The sequence below is a fragment of the Nerophis ophidion genome, linkage group LG04 (assembly GCF_033978795.1).
Source record: "Nerophis ophidion isolate RoL-2023_Sa linkage group LG04, RoL_Noph_v1.0, whole genome shotgun sequence".
NCBI lineage: Eukaryota > Metazoa > Chordata > Actinopteri > Syngnathiformes > Syngnathidae > Nerophis > Nerophis ophidion.
The window spans coordinates 2,555,998-2,573,869 of record NC_084614.1 but is presented as its reverse complement, the minus strand read 5'-3'; the positions used below and the strand labels follow the sequence as shown (position 1 = coordinate 2,573,869).

The 17,872-nt window shown below is 37.2% G+C and overlaps 1 protein-coding gene across 1 annotated transcript in view; it reads right to left on the bottom strand.

Annotated features, from left to right (window-relative positions):
• Positions 1 to 77: 77 nt before the first annotated feature.
• The window catches only part of pip4p2 (phosphatidylinositol-4,5-bisphosphate 4-phosphatase 2), a 36,024-nt gene continuing 18,229 nt past the window's right edge, over positions 78 to 17,872 (bottom strand). Inside the window, exons 5-7 of the mRNA XM_061896727.1 lie at positions 6,377 to 6,429; positions 5,802 to 5,892; positions 78 to 2,870 (exon numbers count right to left, since the gene is read on the bottom strand). Coding sequence (XP_061752711.1) covers positions 2,727 to 2,870; positions 5,802 to 5,892; positions 6,377 to 6,429 — 288 coding nt within the window. The 3' untranslated portion in view covers positions 78 to 2,726. The remainder of the gene's footprint in view (positions 2,871 to 5,801; positions 5,893 to 6,376; positions 6,430 to 17,872) is intronic.

Below are 17,872 nucleotides of genomic sequence, written 5' to 3'. Positions count from 1 at the left end.
TATTAATAATAACAACAATAATAATAATAATAACAATAATAGTAGTAGTAAGTGTAGTGTTGAAAGAGAAGAAAGTGTTGCAGTTGGGGTTTTATTGATAAATGCTGCTTTGGGGGGGAAAAGGTGTTGAAATAAATAAAGATGTCGTCACACTATGGGAGGAGCTTTAAAGCAGTCAGTGTACAGCTTCCAGCAGGAAGTCCATTAGTGACATGGTGACTATTCTAGCAGGAAGTCCATTAGTGACATGGTGAATATTCTAGCAGGAGGTCCATTAATGACTTGGTGAATATTTTAGCAGGAGGTCCATTAATGACTTGGTGAATATTTTAGCATGAAGTCCATTAATGACATGGTGAATATTCTAGCATGAAGTCCATTAATGACATGGTGAATATTCCAGCATGAAGTCCATTAATGACATGGTGAATATTCCTGCATGAAGTCCATTAATGACATGGTGAATATTCAAGTAGGAAGCCCATTAATGACATGGTGAATATTCTAGCAGGACGTCCATTAATGACATGGTGAATATTCTAGCATGAAGTCCATTAATGACATGGTGAATATTCTAGCATGAAGTCCATTAATGACATGGTGAATATTCTAGCAGGAAGTCCATTAATGACATGGTGAATATTCTAGCAGGACGTCCATTAATGACATGGTGAATATTCTAGCATGAAGTCCATTAATGACATGGTGAATATTCTAGCAGGACGTCCATTAATGACATGGTGAATATTCTAGCATGAAGTCCATTAATGACATGGTGAATATTCTAGCAGGAAGTCCATTAATGACATGGTGAATATTCTAGAATGAAGTTCATTAATGACATGGTGAATATTCTAGCAAAAAGTCCATTAATGACATGGTGAATATTCTAGCGGGAAGTCCATTAATGACATGGTGAATATTCTAGCATGTGTTTCTGTCCCTCCAGGACTCTCCCTCACCACTTAGTTGTTATCTAAGAGTTTTGAGCAGTAACACTGTGTGCACAATATACTAGATGGAGGCGGCGCAGCACGGTTGGAGGATCCCTGTTCGAGTCCTAACTTGGAGCAGGGACATCAACAACATGTCTACCTCTCCTGTTCACATCTACTTCCTCTTTCTGTCCACAGCGCTAAGGCTGCTGGGTAATGTAGTGTACAAACATGTATTACGCAGTATTTATGTTTGTTGACGTTTCATTATCCAGCATGCTAATGTTAGCATGCTAACTCTTTTTTTTAGGTCATTTTGTACATTTTAACCCAAAAACATGGTTTTTGATACTTGGCGCCATCTTGGAAGTAGGCTAACGTCTTGTTAGCATGCTAACATTTCATGCTAGCTTTTTAGCTCATTTTCTAAGTTTTAACCTAAACATCTGTTTTTTTTATACTTGGCGGTATCTTAAAAGTTAGCATGCTAACTTTTTTAGCAAATTTTGTACATTTTTACCTAAAATTCATGTTTTTTTTATACCTGGCGCCATCTTGGAAGTAAGCTAACGTCTCTTATGTTAGCATGCTAACTGTTTTAGCTCATTTTGTACATTTTAATCTAAAAATCATGGTTTTTGATACTTGGTGCTATCTTGGAAGTAGGCTAATGTTTTTCATGTTAGCATGCTAACATTTTATGCTAGCTTTTTAGCTCATTTTCTACGTTTTGACCTAAAAATCTGTTTTTTTTAAACTTGGCGCCATCTTGGAAGTAAGCTAACGTCTCTTATGTTAGCATACTAACTGTTTTAGCTCATTTTGTACATTTTAACCTAAAAATCATGTTTTTTGACACTTGGCGCCATCTTGGAATTCAGCTATCGTCTCCTATGTTAGCATGCTAATGTTAGCATGCAATTTTTTTTTTAGCTCATTTTGTACATTTTAACCTAAAAATCATGGTTTTTGATACTTGGCGCCATCTTGAAAGTAGGCTAATGTTTCTTATGTTAGCATGCTAACATTTTATGCTTGCTTTTTAGCTCATTTTCTAAGTTTTAACCTAAAAATCAGGTTTTTTGATACTTGGCGCCATCTTGGAATCAAGCTAATGTCTCTTATGTTGGCATGCTAATGTTAGCATGCTAACCTTTTTTTTTTAGCTCATTTTGTACATTTTAACTAAAAAAATCATGTTTTTTTTATACTTGGCGCTATCTTGGAAGTAGGCTAACGTCTCTTTTGTTAGCATGCTAACGTTTTATGCTAGCTTTTTAGCTCATTTTCTACGTCTTCACCTAAAAATCAGGTTTTTTGATACTTGGCAAAATCATGGTTTTTGATACTTGGCACCATCTTGGAAGTAGGCTAACGTCTCTTATGTTAGCATGCTAACTCTTTAGCTCATTTTGTACCTTAAATGTTCTGGTTCCAATTATTGATGACGTCATCAAGTTGATGAAAACAAACATGAAGTAAAAAAAGGAGAAGAAGTCACGTGACGAGATCCTGGAGGGAGCGCTTCAATTCCACCTGGTGTTGGAGGTCTTGCACCTGGTGTTGGAGGTCTTGCACCTGGTGTTGGAGGTCTTGCACCTGGTGTTGGAGGTCTTGCACCTGGTGTTGGAGGTCTTGCACCTGGTGTTAGAGGTCTTGCACCTGGTGTTGGAGGTCTTGCACCTGGTGTTGGAGGTCTTGCACCTGGTGTTGGAGGTTTTGCACCTGGTGTTGGAGGTCTTGCACCTGGTGTTGGAGGTCTTGCACCTGGTGTTAGTAGGGGTGTGTTGTTCAGGCAAAGCAGTTCTCATGGTGGCTGACAGTGATGGCTCCCCAGTAGCAAGCCCTCAACAAGCAGATCAGACCCAGCAAGTATGCCAAAGCCCAGGACAGGTAGGTGGCGCTGTAGCGGGCCGCAAAGTCTCGCGTTCCCACCTGAGGAGCACAAGTAATACTCCTCACAATACTCCTCTTGAATACTTCTCCTGATACTCGACCAGACGAGTATTCAGACAAGTATTCGGACGAGTATTCAAATACTCGTCTTAAAACTCGTTGTAATACTCGTCCGAAAATGTGTCAGAATACTCCTCCGAAATACTCGTCCAAATACTACTAATAATCATCTGAATATTCCTTCTGAATAATTGTCTGAATACTTGTCATAATACTTGTGGTAATACTGGTCTTAAAACTCGTAATACTCGTCCAAATACTCGTCCGAATACTCGTCCAAATAGTCCTCCTAATACTCGTCTTAAAACTTGTCGTAATACTCATCCAAAAACTCGTCTAAATACTCCTTCGAATACACATCCAAATACTACTAATACTCGTCTGAATACTCCTTCTGAAAAATTGTCTGAATACTTGTCATAATACTCGTTATATAACTTGTCATAATACTCGTCCGAAAACTTGTCCAAATATTCGTCTGAATACTCCTTCTGAATAATCGTTAGAATACTCGCCGTAATACTCGTCTGAAAACTTATCGTAATACTAGCCCGAATACTCATCCAAATACTCGTCTTAGAACTTGTCATATTGCTCGTTTGAAAATTTGTCAGAATACTCCTCCGAATACTCGTCCAAATACTACTAATAGTCATCTGAATACTCCTTCTGAATAATCGTCTGAATACTTGTCATAATACTTGTCGTAATACTCATCTTGAAAATCGTTGTAATACTCGTCCAAATACTCCTCTAAATACTCGCTGTAATACTCGCCTTGAAACCCGTCGTAATACTTGTCCAAATACTCATAATACTCGTTGTAATACTTGTCTGAATACTTGTTGTAATACTCGCCTTAAAACTCATTGTAATACTTGTACGAATACTCATCCAAATAATCGTCTTAAAATGTGTTGTAATACTCGTCTGAAAATTTGTCTGAATACTCCTCCGAATACTCGTCCAAATACTACTAATACTCGTCTGAATACTCCTGAGTAACCGTCTGAAAAACTTGTCGTAATACTTGTGGTAATACTCATCTTAACACTTGTTGTAATACTCGTCCGAATACTCTTCCAAATAGTTCTTGTAATACTCGTAATACACATCCGAAAACTCGTCTGAATTCTCCTCCGAATACTCGTCCAAGTACTACTAATACTCATTTGAATACTCCTTCTGAATAATCATCTGAATACTCGCCATAACACTTGTGGTAATACTCGTCTTAAAACTCGTAATACTTGTCCAAATAGTCCTCCAAATACTCGTGATACTCATCTTAAAACTCGTCGTAATACTTGTCCGAAAACTGGTCTGAATACTCCTTCGAATATTCGTCCAAATACTACTCACACTCGTCTGAATATACTTGTAATAATACTTGTCGTAATATTCGTCTTAAAACTCGTCATAATACTCGTCCGAAAACTCTTCAAAATACTACTACTCGTCTGAATACTCCTTCTGAATAATCATCTGAATACTCGACTGAATACTTTCCATAATACTTTTCGTAATACTAGTCCTAAAACTTGTTGTAATACTCGTCCGAATACTCGTCCAAATAGTCCTCGTAATACTCGTTGTAATACTCATCCGAAAACTCGTCTGAATTCTCCTCCGAATACTTGTCCAAGTACTACTAATACTCATTTGAATACTCCTTCTGAATAATCATCTGAATACTTGTCATAATACTTGTGGTAATACTCATCTTAGAACTCGTAATACTTGTCCAAATACTCGTCCAAATAGTCCTCCAAATACTCGTAATACTCATCTTAAAACTCGTCGTAATACTTGTCCGAAAACTGGTCTGAATACTCCTTCGAATATTCGTCCAAATACTACTCATACTCGTCTGAATATACTTGTAATAATACTTGTCGTAATATTAGTCTTAAAACTCGTCGTAATATTCGTCCGAAAACTCTTCGAAGTACTACTACTCGTCTGAATACTCCTTCTGAATAATCATCTGAATACTCGACTGAATACTTTCCATAATACTTTTCGTAATACTAGTCCTAAAACTTGTTGTAATACTCGTCCGAATACTCGTCCAAATAGTCCTCGTAATACTCGTTGTAATACTCATCCGAAAACTCGTCTGAATTCTCCTCCGAATACTCGTCCAAGTACTACTAATACTCATCTGAATACTCCTTCTGAATAATCATCTGAATACTCGTCATAATACTTGTGGTAATACTGGTCTTAAAACTCGTAATACTTGTCCAAATACTCGTAATACTCGTCTTAAAACTTGTCTGAATACTCCTCCGCATACTCGTCCAAATACTACTAATACTTGTCTGAATAATCGTCTGAAACTTGTCATAATACTCGTCTTAAAACTCCTTGTAATACTTGTCCAAATACTCATCCAAATAGTCCTCCAAATACTCGTCCCTATACTGTGTCGTAATACTTGTCTTAAAACTCGTCTGAATACTCGTCCAAATACTACTATAACTCATCTGAATACTCCTGAATATTCGTCTGAATACTTGTCATAAAACTCCTTGTAATACTCGTCCAAATACTCGTCATAATACTTGTCCGAAAACTCGTCTGAATACTCCTCTGAATACTTGTCCAAATACTCATCCAAATACTACTAATACTCGTCTGATTACTCCTGAATAATCATCTGAAAACTCGTCTGAATACTTGTCTTAAAGGTCGTAATACTTTTCCAAATAATTGTTGTAATACTCGTCCGAGTACTCTTTGGAATAGCTGTCTGTAAATACTCTTCGTAGTACTTGTCATAATACTCATAGAAGTACTTATGACTGTTACTCCTAGTACTACTCATAAAGTACTAACCGTTACTCCAAATAATACTCCTAAGGTGGTGAGTGATACTGGTAATACTACTACTTGTAAAGTACTCACAGTTAATCCCACTCCGATGAAGAGGCACATCATTCCCACGCTGATGTAAGCACAACAGCGCCTCCTAGGGAGAGCACTGCCCACTGACGAGCTGCCAACACACAAATATTCACAGTTACATCAGGTCTAGTACCCGCACTCTTTTACTACGAAGCCACGCTGTTGTGACACCTGGCTCGGCATCGTTTTGCTGAAATAAGCAGGGGCATCCATCATAACAATGGCAACATATGTGGCTCCAAAAGCTGTATGTACTTTTCAGCATGTGTGTGTGTGTGTGTGTGTGTGTGTGTGACAATCATTGCTGCTTTAACTTGAACTTTGTCATCTTCGATGAGCTGGGGCCCAGCAAAGCGTTTCCGGGTGTTGTTGATAAGTGGATTTGGCTTTGCATGGTAGAGTTTTAACTTGCACTTACAGATGTAGCGACCAACTGTAGTTACTGACTGTGGTTTTGTGAAATGTTCCTGAGTCCAGGTGGTGATATCCTTCACACAGCGATGTGACGCGGATCAAAGGCTGACTGTGCAAGCTTCACGCCGACATTAGCTCCTCTTAAAGGGACAGGCACTCACATTTTCTTGCAGTGGGGACATTTGGCCAAGGTGTTGAAGCGCAGCTCCATCCACTGTGAAACAGCACATGTTAGAGGAGTCAGTGTGCAGCTTGTGGACTATCACAGCACCAGTGCAGCTAACGCTGGACAGCTGCGGTTCACTGAGGATACAGATCACTTCTATCCACGTGTCACTTGTATCACCTTTCATACAACAATAACACAACTTGAGCAGCATATCAAATGTATCACATGTATCGCCTTTATGGCCATTAGAAAATGTATCGCCATTACTTCATTTGCCAGCATTATCAAATTTGTCACCTCTTGCAAATGTATCGCCTTTATCACCATTATCATATGTATCACTGTTTTCACCATTATCATAAGTATCGCCGTTATCACCATTATCAAATGTATCGACTTTATCACCATTATCATAAGTATCGCCATTATCACCATTATCAAATGTTTCGACTTTATCACCATTATCATATGTATCACCGTTTTCACCATTATCATAAGTATCGCCGTTATCACCATTATCAAATGTATCGACTTTATCACCATTATCATAAGTATCGCCATTATCACCATTATCAAATGTTTCGACTTTATCACCATTATCATATGTATCGCTGTTATCACCATTATGATACGTATCGCAGTTATGATAAGTTTAGACGTTATCACCATTATCACATGTATCGCCTTTATCACCATTATCATATGTATCGCCTTTATTACATTGTCATAAATATCGCCGTTATCATCATTATCATATGTACCACCTTTGTCACCATTATCATATGTATCGCCTCTATCATCATTATCACATGTATCGCCTTTATCACTATTATCATATAAATACCTTTATAACCATTATCACATGTATCGCCTTTATCACCATTATTAAATGAATTACCTTTATCACCATTATCATATGTACCACCTTTGTCACCATTATCATATGTATCGCCTCTATCATCATTATCACATGTATCGCCTTTATCACTATTATCATATAAATACCTTTATAGCCATTATCATATGTATCGTCTTTATCACCATTATCACATGTATCGCCTTTATCGCCATTATCATATGTATTACCTTTATCACATGTATCACCATAAACATATGTATCGCCTTTATCACCATTATCACATGTATCGCCTTTGTCACTATTATCACATGCATCGCTTTTATCATATGTATTGCCTTTATCATCATCATCACATGTATGGCCTTTATAATCATTATCACATGTATCACCTTTATCATCATTATCACATGTATCGCCTTTACCACCATTAACATATGATTACATGTAACACCTTTATCACAAATATCATATGTATCGCCTTTATCACCATTATCCCATGTATCGCCTTTACCACCATTATCATTTGTATCGCCTTTATCACCATTATCACATGTATCGCCTTTATCTCCATTATCATATGTATCGCCTTTATCACCATTATCACATGTGTTGCCTTTACCACCATTATCATATGTATCGCCTTTGTCACTATTATCACGTTTCGCTTTTATCATATGTATTGCCTTTATCATCATCACCACATGTATCGCTTTTACCACCATTATCATATGATTCGCATTTATCACCATTATCACATGTATCGTTTTATCACCATTATCCCATGTATCGCCTTTGTCACTATTATCACATGTGTTGCCTTTACCACCATTATCATATGTATCGCCTTTACCACCATTATCATATGTATCGCCTTTGTCACTATTAGCACATGTATCGCTTTTATCACATGTATCGCCTTTGTCACCATTATCACATGTAACACCTTATCACCATTATCATCTGTATCGCCTTTATCTCCATTATCATACATATCGCCTTCATCACCATTATCATATGTATCGCCTTTATCACCATTATCACATGCATCGCCTTTGTCACTATTATCACATGTATCGCTATTATCATATGTATTGCCTTTATCATCATCACATGTATCGCCTTTTACATCATTATCACATGTATAGCTTTTACCATCATTATCATATGATTCGTCTTTATCACATGTATCGCCTTTGTCACTATTATCACATGTATCGCTATTATCATATGTATTGCCTTTATCATCATCACATGTATCGCCTTTTACATCATTATCACATGTATAGCTTTTACCATCATTATCATATGATTCGTCTTTATCAGATGTATCGCCTTTGTCACTATTATCACATGTATCGCTTTTATCATATGTATCGCCTTTATCACCATTATCACATGTAACACCTTATCACCATTATCATCTGTATCGCCTTTATCTCCATTATCATACATATCGCCTTCATCACCATTATCACATGTATTGCCTTTACCACCATTATCATATGTATCGCCTTTATCACCATTATCACATGCATCGCCTTTGTCACGATTATCACATGTATCGCTATTATCATATGTATTGCCTTTATCATCATCACATGTATCGCTTTTACCACCATTATCATATGATTCGCCTTTATCACATGTATCGCTTTTATCATATGTATCGCCTTTATCACCATTATCATATGTAACACCTTATCACCATTATCATCTGTATCACCTTTATCTCCATTATCATACATATCGCCTTTATCACCAGTCACATGTAACACCTTTATCACAATTATTATATGTATCGCTTTTGTCACCATTATCCCATGTATCGCCTTTACCACCATTATCATATGTATCGCCTTTATCACCATTATCACATGTATCGCCTTTATCACCATTATCACATGCATTGCCTTTGTCACCATTATCACATGTATCACCTTTATCACAATTATTATATGTATCGCCTTTACCACCATTATCATATGTATCGCCTTTATCATCATTATCACATGTATCGCCTTTATCACCATTATCACATGCATTGCCTTTGTCACTATTATCACATGTATCGTCTTTATCATATGTATTGACTTTATCACCATTATCATACGTATCGTCTTTATCGTGTCATTATCACATATCGCCTTTATCATCATTATCACATGTATCGTCTTTATCACCATTATCACATGCATTGCCTTTGTCACTATTATCACATGTATCGTCTTTATCATATGTATTGACTTTATCACCATTATCATACGTATCGCCTTTATCACCATTATCACAAGTATCGCCCTTATGCATCCATCCATTTTCTACCGCTTATTCCCTTTTGGGGTCGCGGGGGGCGCTGGCGCCTATCTCAGCTACAATTGGGCGGAAGGCGGGTAACACCCTGGATCGCAGGGCCAACACAGATAGACAGACAACATTTATCACCATTATCAAATGTATCGCCTTTATCACCTTTATCATATGTATTGCTTTTATCACCATTATCACATGTATCGCCTTTATCACCATTATCACATATATCACCTTTATCACCATTATCATATATACTGCCTTTATCACCAATCACATGTATCGCCTTTATCACCATTATCCCATGTATCACCTTTATCACCATTATCATATATACCACCTTTATCACCAATCACATGTATCGCCTTTATCACCTTTATCATATGTATCGCCTTTATCCACTTGAATAAATGTATCAGCATTATAAAATGTATCGCCATTATTCAAATAAAATAAATTAACAAAAGAAAAATTGTGGAAATTAATTGACTTTATCAAATTTAGTGCAATCACCAAACGTATCGGTTTTGTCAAATAATAAATAATAAATAAATGGGTTGTACTTGTTTAGCACTTTTCTACTTTCCAGGTACTTTGACACTACTTCACACATTGATGGAGGGAGCTGCCATGCAAGGCGCCAACCAGCAGCCATCAGGAGCAAGGGTGAAGTGTCTTGCTCAGGACACAACGGACGTGACGAGGTTGGTACTATGTGGGATTGAACCAGGAACCCTCGGGTTGCGCACGGCCACTCTTCCACTGCGCCACGCCGTCCAAAATGGAATGTTTTTATGATATCGCCATTATCAAGTCTATTAAATGTATTGAATCGCTTTTATGGAGTGTATCGCCATTATCATGTCACTATTATGTCTCTAACTGATATCGTATCAATTTTTACGTACGAGGAAAGTGTTTGTTTACGTAGGAGGAAAGTGTTTGTTTACATAGGAGGAAAGTGTTTGTTTACGTAGGAGGAAAGTGTTTGTTTACGTAGGAGGAAAGTGTTTGTTTACGTAGGAGGAAAGTGTTTGTTTACGTAGGAGGAAAGTGTTTGTTTACGTACGAGGAAAGTGTTTGTTTACGTACGAGGAAAGTGTTTGTTTACGTAGGAGGAAAGTGTTTGTTTACGTAGGAGGAAAGTGTTTGTTTACATAGGAGGAAAATGTTTGTTTACGTAGGAGGAAAGTGTTTGTTTACGTAGGAGGAAAGTGTTTGTTTATGTAGGAGGAAAGTGTTTGTTTACGTAGGAGGAAAGTGTTTGTTTACGTAGGAGGAAAGTGTTTGTTTACGTAGGAGGAAAGTGTTTGTTTACGTACGAGGAAAGTGTTTGTTTACGTAGGAGGAAAGTGTTTGTTTACGTACGAGGAAAGTGTTTGTTTACGTACGAGGAAAGTGTTTGTTTACGTACGAGGAAAGTGTTTGTTTACATAGGAGGAAAGTGTTTGTTTACATAGGAGGAAAGTGTTTGTTTACATAGGAGGAAAGTGTTTGTTTACGTAGGAGGAAAGTGTTTGTTTACGTAGGAGGAAAGTGTTTTGTTTACGTAGGAGGAAAGTGTTTGTTTACATACGAGGAAAGTGTTTGTTTACGTAGGAGGAAAGTGTTTGTTTACGTACGAGGAAAGTGTTTGTTTACATACGAGGAAAGTGTTTGTTTACGTACGAGGAAAGTGTTTGTTTACATAGGAGGAAAGTGTTTGTTTACGTAGGAGGAAAGTGTTTTGTTTACGTAGGAGGAAAGTGTTTGTTTACGTAGGAGGAAAGTGTTTGTTTACGTAGGAGGAAAGTGTTTGTTTACGTAGGAGGAAAGTGTTTGTTTACGTAGGAGGAAAGTGTTTGTTTACATAGGAGGAAAGTGTTTGTTTACATAGGAGGAAAGTGTTTGTTTACATAGGAGGAAAGTGTTTGTTTACGTAGGAGGAAAGTGTTTGTTTACATACGAGGAAAGTGTTTGTTTACGTAGGAGGAAAGTGTTTGTTTACGTACGAGGAAAGTGTTTGTTTACATACGAGGAAAGTGTTTGTTTACGTAGGAGGAAAGTGTTTGTTTACGTAGGAGGAAAATGTTTGTTTACGTAGGAGGAAAGTGTTTGTTTACGTAGGAGGAAAGTGTTTGTTTACGTAGGAGGAAAGTGTTTGTTTACATAGGAGGAAAGTGTTTGTTTACGTAGGAGGAAAGTGTTTGTTTACATAGGAGGAAAGTGTTTGTTTACATAGGAGGAAAGTGTTTGTTTACATAGGAGGAAAGTGTTTGTTTACGTAGGAGGAAAGTGTTTGTTTACATACGAGGAAAGTGTTTGTTTACGTAGGAGGAAAGTGTTTGTTTACGTAGGAGGAAAGTGTTTGTTTACATACGAGGAAAGTGTTTGTTTACGTAGGAGGAAAGTGTTTGTTTACGTAGGAGGAAAGTGTTTGTTTACATAGGAGGAAAGTGTTTGTTTACATAGGAGGAAAGTGTTTGTTTACGTAGGAGGAAAGTGTTTGTTTACATACGAGGAAAGTGTTTGTTTACGTACGAGGAAAGTGTTTGTTTACGTAGGAGGAAAGTGTTTGTTTACGTAGGAGGAAAGTGTTTGTTTACATACGAGGAAAGTGTTTGTTTACGTAGGAGGAAAGTGTTTGTTTACGTAGGAGGAAAGTGTTTGTTTACATACGAGGAAAGTGTTTGTTTACGTAGGAGGAAAGTGTTTGTTTACGTAGGAGGAAAGTGTTTGTTTACATACGAGGAAAGTGTTTGTTTACGTAGGAGGAAAGTGTTTGTTTACGTAGGAGGAAAGTGTTTGTTTACATAGGAGGAAAGTGTTTGTTTACATAGGAGGAAAGTGTTTGTTTACGTAGGAGGAAAGTGTTTGTTTACATACGAGGAAAGTGTTTGTTTACATAGGAGGAAAGTGTTTGTTTACGTAGGAGGAAAGTGTTTGTTTACATACGAGGAAAGTGTTTGTTTACGTAGGAGGAAAGTGTTTGTTTACGTAGGAGGAAAGTGTTTGTTTACATACGAGGAAAGTGTTTGTTTACGTAGGAGGAAAGTGTTTGTTTACGTAGGAGGAAAGTGTTTGTTTACATAGGAGGAAAGTGTTTGTTTACATAGGAGGAAAGTGTTTGTTTACGTAGGAGGAAAGTGTTTGTTTACATACGAGGAAAGTGTTTGTTTACGTAGGAGGAAAGTGTTTGTTTACGTACGAGGAAAGTGTTTGTTTACATACGAGGAAAGTGTTTGTTTACGTAGGAGGAAAGTGTTTGTTTACATAGGAGGAAAATGTTTGTTTACGTAGGAGGAAAGTGTTTGTTTACGTAGGAGGAAAGTGTTTGTTTATGTAGGAGGAAAGTGTTTGTTTACGTAGGAGGAAAGTGTTTGTTTACGTAGGAGGAAAGTGTTTGTTTACGTAGGAGGAAAGTGTTTGTTTACATAGGAGGAAAGTGTTTGTTTACATAGGAGGAAAGTGTTTGTTTACATAGGAGGAAAGTGTTTGTTTACGTAGGAGGAAAGTGTTTGTTTACATACGAGGAAAGTGTTTGTTTACGTAGGAGGAAAGTGTTTGTTTACGTACGAGGAAAGTGTTTGTTTACATACGAGGAAAGTGTTTGTTTACGTACGAGGAAAGTGTTTGTTTACATAGGAGGAAAATGTTTGTTTACGTAGGAGGAAAGTGTTTGTTTATGTAGGAGGAAAGTGTTTGTTTACGTAGGAGGAAAGTGTTTGTTTACGTAGGAGGAACGTGTTTGTTTACGTAGGAGGAAAGTGTTTGTTTACGTAGGAGGAAAGTGTTTGTTTACGTAGGAGGAAAGTGTTTGTTTACATAGGAGGAAAGTGTTTGTTTACGTAGGAGGAAAGTGTTTGTTTACATAGGAGGAAAGTGTTTGTTTACATAGGAGGAAAGTGTTTGTTTACATAGGAGGAAAGTGTTTGTTTACGTAGGAGGAAAGTGTTTGTTTACGTACGAGGAAAGTGTTTGTTTACATACGAGGAAAGTGTTTGTTTACGTAGGAGGAAAGTGTTTGTTTACATAGGAGGAAAATGTTTGTTTACGTAGGAGGAAAGTGTTTGTTTACGTAGGAGGAAAGTGTTTGTTTATGTAGGAGGAAAGTGTTTGTTTACGTAGGAGGAAAGTGTTTGTTTACGTAGGAGGAAAGTGTTTGTTTACGTAGGAGGAAAGTGTTTGTTTACATAGGAGGAAAGTGTTTGTTTACATAGGAGGAAAGTGTTTGTTTACATAGGAGGAAAGTGTTTGTTTACGTAGGAGGAAAGTGTTTGTTTACATACGAGGAAAGTGTTTGTTTACGTAGGAGGAAAGTGTTTGTTTACGTACGAGGAAAGTGTTTGTTTACATACGAGGAAAGTGTTTGTTTACGTACGAGGAAAGTGTTTGTTTACATAGGAGGAAAATGTTTGTTTACGTAGGAGGAAAGTGTTTGTTTATGTAGGAGGAAAGTGTTTGTTTACGTAGGAGGAAAGTGTTTGTTTACGTAGGAGGAACGTGTTTGTTTACGTAGGAGGAAAGTGTTTGTTTACGTAGGAGGAAAGTGTTTGTTTACGTAGGAGGAAAGTGTTTGTTTACGTAGGAGGAAAGTGTTTGTTTACGTAGGAGGAAAGTGTTTGTTTACGTAGGAGGAAAGTGTTTGTTTACGTAGGAGGAAAGTGTTTGTTTACATAGGAGGAAAGTGTTTGTTTACATAGGAGGAAAGTGTTTGTTTACATAGGAGGAAAGTGTTTGTTTACGTAGGAGGAAAGTGTTTGTTTACATACGAGGAAAGTGTTTGTTTACGTAGGAGGAAAGTGTTTGTTTACGTACGAGGAAAGTGTTTGTTTACGTACGAGGAAAGTGTTTGTTTACATACGAGGAAAGTGTTTGTTTACGTAGGAGGAAAGTGTTTGTTTACATAGGAGGAAAATGTTTGTTTACGTAGGAGGAAAGTGTTTGTTTATGTAGGAGGAAAGTGTTTGTTTACGTAGGAGGAAAGTGTTTGTTTACATAGGAGGAAAGTGTTTGTTTACGTAGGAGGAAAGTGTTTGTTTACATAGGAGGAAAGTGTTTGTTTACATAGGAGGAAAGTGTTTGTTTACATAGGAGGAAAGTGTTTGTTTACGTAGGAGGAAAGTGTTTGTTTACATACGAGGAAAGTGTTTGTTTACGTAGGAGGAAAGTGTTTGTTTACGTACGAGGAAAGTGTTTGTTTACATACGAGGAAAGTGTTTGTTTACGTAGGAGGAAAGTGTTTGTTTACATAGGAGGAAAATGTTTGTTTACGTAGGAGGAAAGTGTTTGTTTATGTAGGAGGAAAGTGTTTGTTTACGTAGGAGGAAAGTGTTTGTTTACGTAGGAGGAACGTGTTTGTTTACGTAGGAGGAAAGTGTTTGTTTACGTAGGAGGAAAGTGTTTGTTTACATAGGAGGAAAGTGTTTGTTTACGTAGGAGGAAAGTGTTTGTTTACATAGGAGGAAAGTGTTTGTTTACATAGGAGGAAAGTGTTTGTTTACATAGGAGGAAAGTGTTTGTTTACGTAGGAGGAAAGTGTTTGTTTACATACGAGGAAAGTGTTTGTTTACGTAGGGGGAAAGTGTTTGTTTACGTACGAGGAAAGTGTTTGTTTACATACGAGGAAAGTGTTTGTTTACGTAGGAGGAAAGTGTTTGTTTACATAGGAGGAAAATGTTTGTTTACGTAGGAGGAAAGTGTTTGTTTATGTAGGAGGAAAGTGTTTGTTTACGTAGGAGGAAAGTGTTTGTTTACATAGGAGGAAAGTGTTTGTTTACGTAGGAGGAAAGTGTTTGTTTACATAGGAGGAAAGTGTTTGTTTACATAGGAGGAAAGTGTTTGTTTACATAGGAGGAAAGTGTTTGTTTACGTAGGAGGAAAGTGTTTGTTTACATACGAGGAAAGTGTTTGTTTACGTAGGAGGAAAGTGTTTGTTTACGTACGAGGAAAGTGTTTGTTTACATACGAGGAAAGTGTTTGTTTACATACGAGGAAAGTGTTTGTTTACGTAGGAGGAAAGTGTTTGTTTACATAGGAGGAAAATGTTTGTTTACGTAGGAGGAAAGTGTTTGTTTATGTAGGAGGAAAGTGTTTGTTTATGTAGGAGGAAAGTGTTTGTTTACGTAGGAGGAAAGTGTTTGTTTACGTAGGAGGAAAGTGTTTGTTTACGTAGGAGGAAAGTGTTTGTTTACGTAGGAGGAAAGTGTTTGTTTACATACGAGGAAAGTGTTTGTTTACGTAGGAGGAAAGTGTTTGTTTATGTAGGAGGAAAGTGTTTGTTTACGTAGGAGGAAAGTGTTTGTTTACATAGGAGGAAAGTGTTTACGTAGGAGGAAAGTGTTTGTTTACATACGAGGAAAGTGTTTGTTTACGTAGGAGGAAAGTGTTTGTTTATGTAGGAGGAAAGTGTTTGTTTACGTAGGAGGAAAGTGTTTGTTTACATAGGAGGAAAGTGTTTGTTTACGTAGGAGGAAAGTGTTTGTTTACATACGAGGAAAGTGTTTGTTTACGTAGGAGGAAAGTGTTTGTTTACGTACGAGGAAAGTGTTTGTTTACATACGAGGAAAGTGTTTGTTTACGTAGGAGGAAAGTGTTTGTTTACATAGGAGGAAAATGTTTGTTTACGTAGGAGGAAAGTGTTTGTTTATGTAGGAGGAAAGTGTTTGTTTACGTAGGAGGAAAGTGTTTGTTTACGTAGGAGGAAAGTGTTTGTTTACGTAGGAGGAAAGTGTTTGTTTACGTAGGAGGAAAGTGTTTGTTTACGTAGGAGGAAAGTGTTTGTTTACGTAGGAGGAAAGTGTTTGTTTACGTAGGAGGAAAGTGTTTGTTTACGTAGGAGGAAAGTGTTTGTTTACATAGGAGGAAAGTGTTTGTTTACGTAGGAGGAAAGTGTTTGTTTACATAGGAGGAAAGTGTTTGTTTACATAGGAGGAAAGTGTTTGTTTACATAGGAGGAAAGTGTTTGTTTACGTAGGAGGAAAGTGTTTGTTTACATACGAGGAAAGTGTTTGTTTACGTAGGAGGAAAGTGTTTGTTTACGTACGAGGAAAGTGTTTGTTTACATACGAGGAAAGTGTTTGTTTACGTAGGAGGAAAGTGTTTGTTTACATAGGAGGAAAGTGTTTGTTTACATAGGAGGAAAATGTTTGTTTACGTAGGAGGAAAGTGTTTGTTTATGTAGGAGGAAAGTGTTTGTTTACGTAGGAGGAAAGTGTTTGTTTACGTACGAGGAAAGTGTTTGTTTACGTACGAGGAAAGTGTTTGTTTACATACGAGGAAAGTGTTTGTTTACGTAGGAGGAAAGTGTTTGTTTACATAGGAGGAAAATGTTTGTTTACGTAGGAGGAAAGTGTTTGTTTATGTAGGAGGAAAGTGTTTGTTTACGTAGGAGGAAAGTGTTTGTTTACATAGGAGGAAAGTGTTTGTTTACGTAGGAGGAAAGTGTTTGTTTACATACGAGGAAAGTGTTTGTTTACGTAGGAGGAAAGTGTTTGTTTACGTACGAGGAAAGTGTTTGTTTACATACGAGGAAAGTGTTTGTTTACGTAGGAGGAAAGTGTTTGTTTACATAGGAGGAAAATGTTTGTTTACGTAGGAGGAAAGTGTTTGTTTATGTAGGAGGAAAGTGTTTGTTTACGTAGGAGGAAAGTGTTTGTTTACATAGGAGGAAAGTGTTTACGTAGGAGGAAAGTGTTTGTTTACATACGAGGAAAGTGTTTGTTTACGTAGGAGGAAAGTGTTTGTTTATGTAGGAGGAAAGTGTTTGTTTACGTAGGAGGAAAGTGTTTGTTTACATAGGAGGAAAGTGTTTGTTTACGTAGGAGGAAAGTGTTTGTTTACATACGAGGAAAGTGTTTGTTTACGTAGGAGGAAAGTGTTTGTTTACGTACGAGGAAAGTGTTTGTTTACATACGAGGAAAGTGTTTGTTTACGTAGGAGGAAAGTGTTTGTTTACATAGGAGGAAAATGTTTGTTTACGTAGGAGGAAAGTGTTTGTTTATGTAGGAGGAAAGTGTTTGTTTACGTAGGAGGAAAGTGTTTGTTTACGTAGGAGGAAAGTGTTTGTTTACGTAGGAGGAAAGTGTTTGTTTACGTAGGAGGAAAGTGTTTGTTTACGTAGGAGGAAAGTGTTTGTTTACGTAGGAGGAAAGTGTTTGTTTACGTAGGAGGAAAGTGTTTGTTTACGTAGGAGGAAAGTGTTTGTTTACATAGGAGGAAAGTGTTTGTTTACGTAGGAGGAAAGTGTTTGTTTACATAGGAGGAAAGTGTTTGTTTACATAGGAGGAAAGTGTTTGTTTACATAGGAGGAAAGTGTTTGTTTACGTAGGAGGAAAGTGTTTG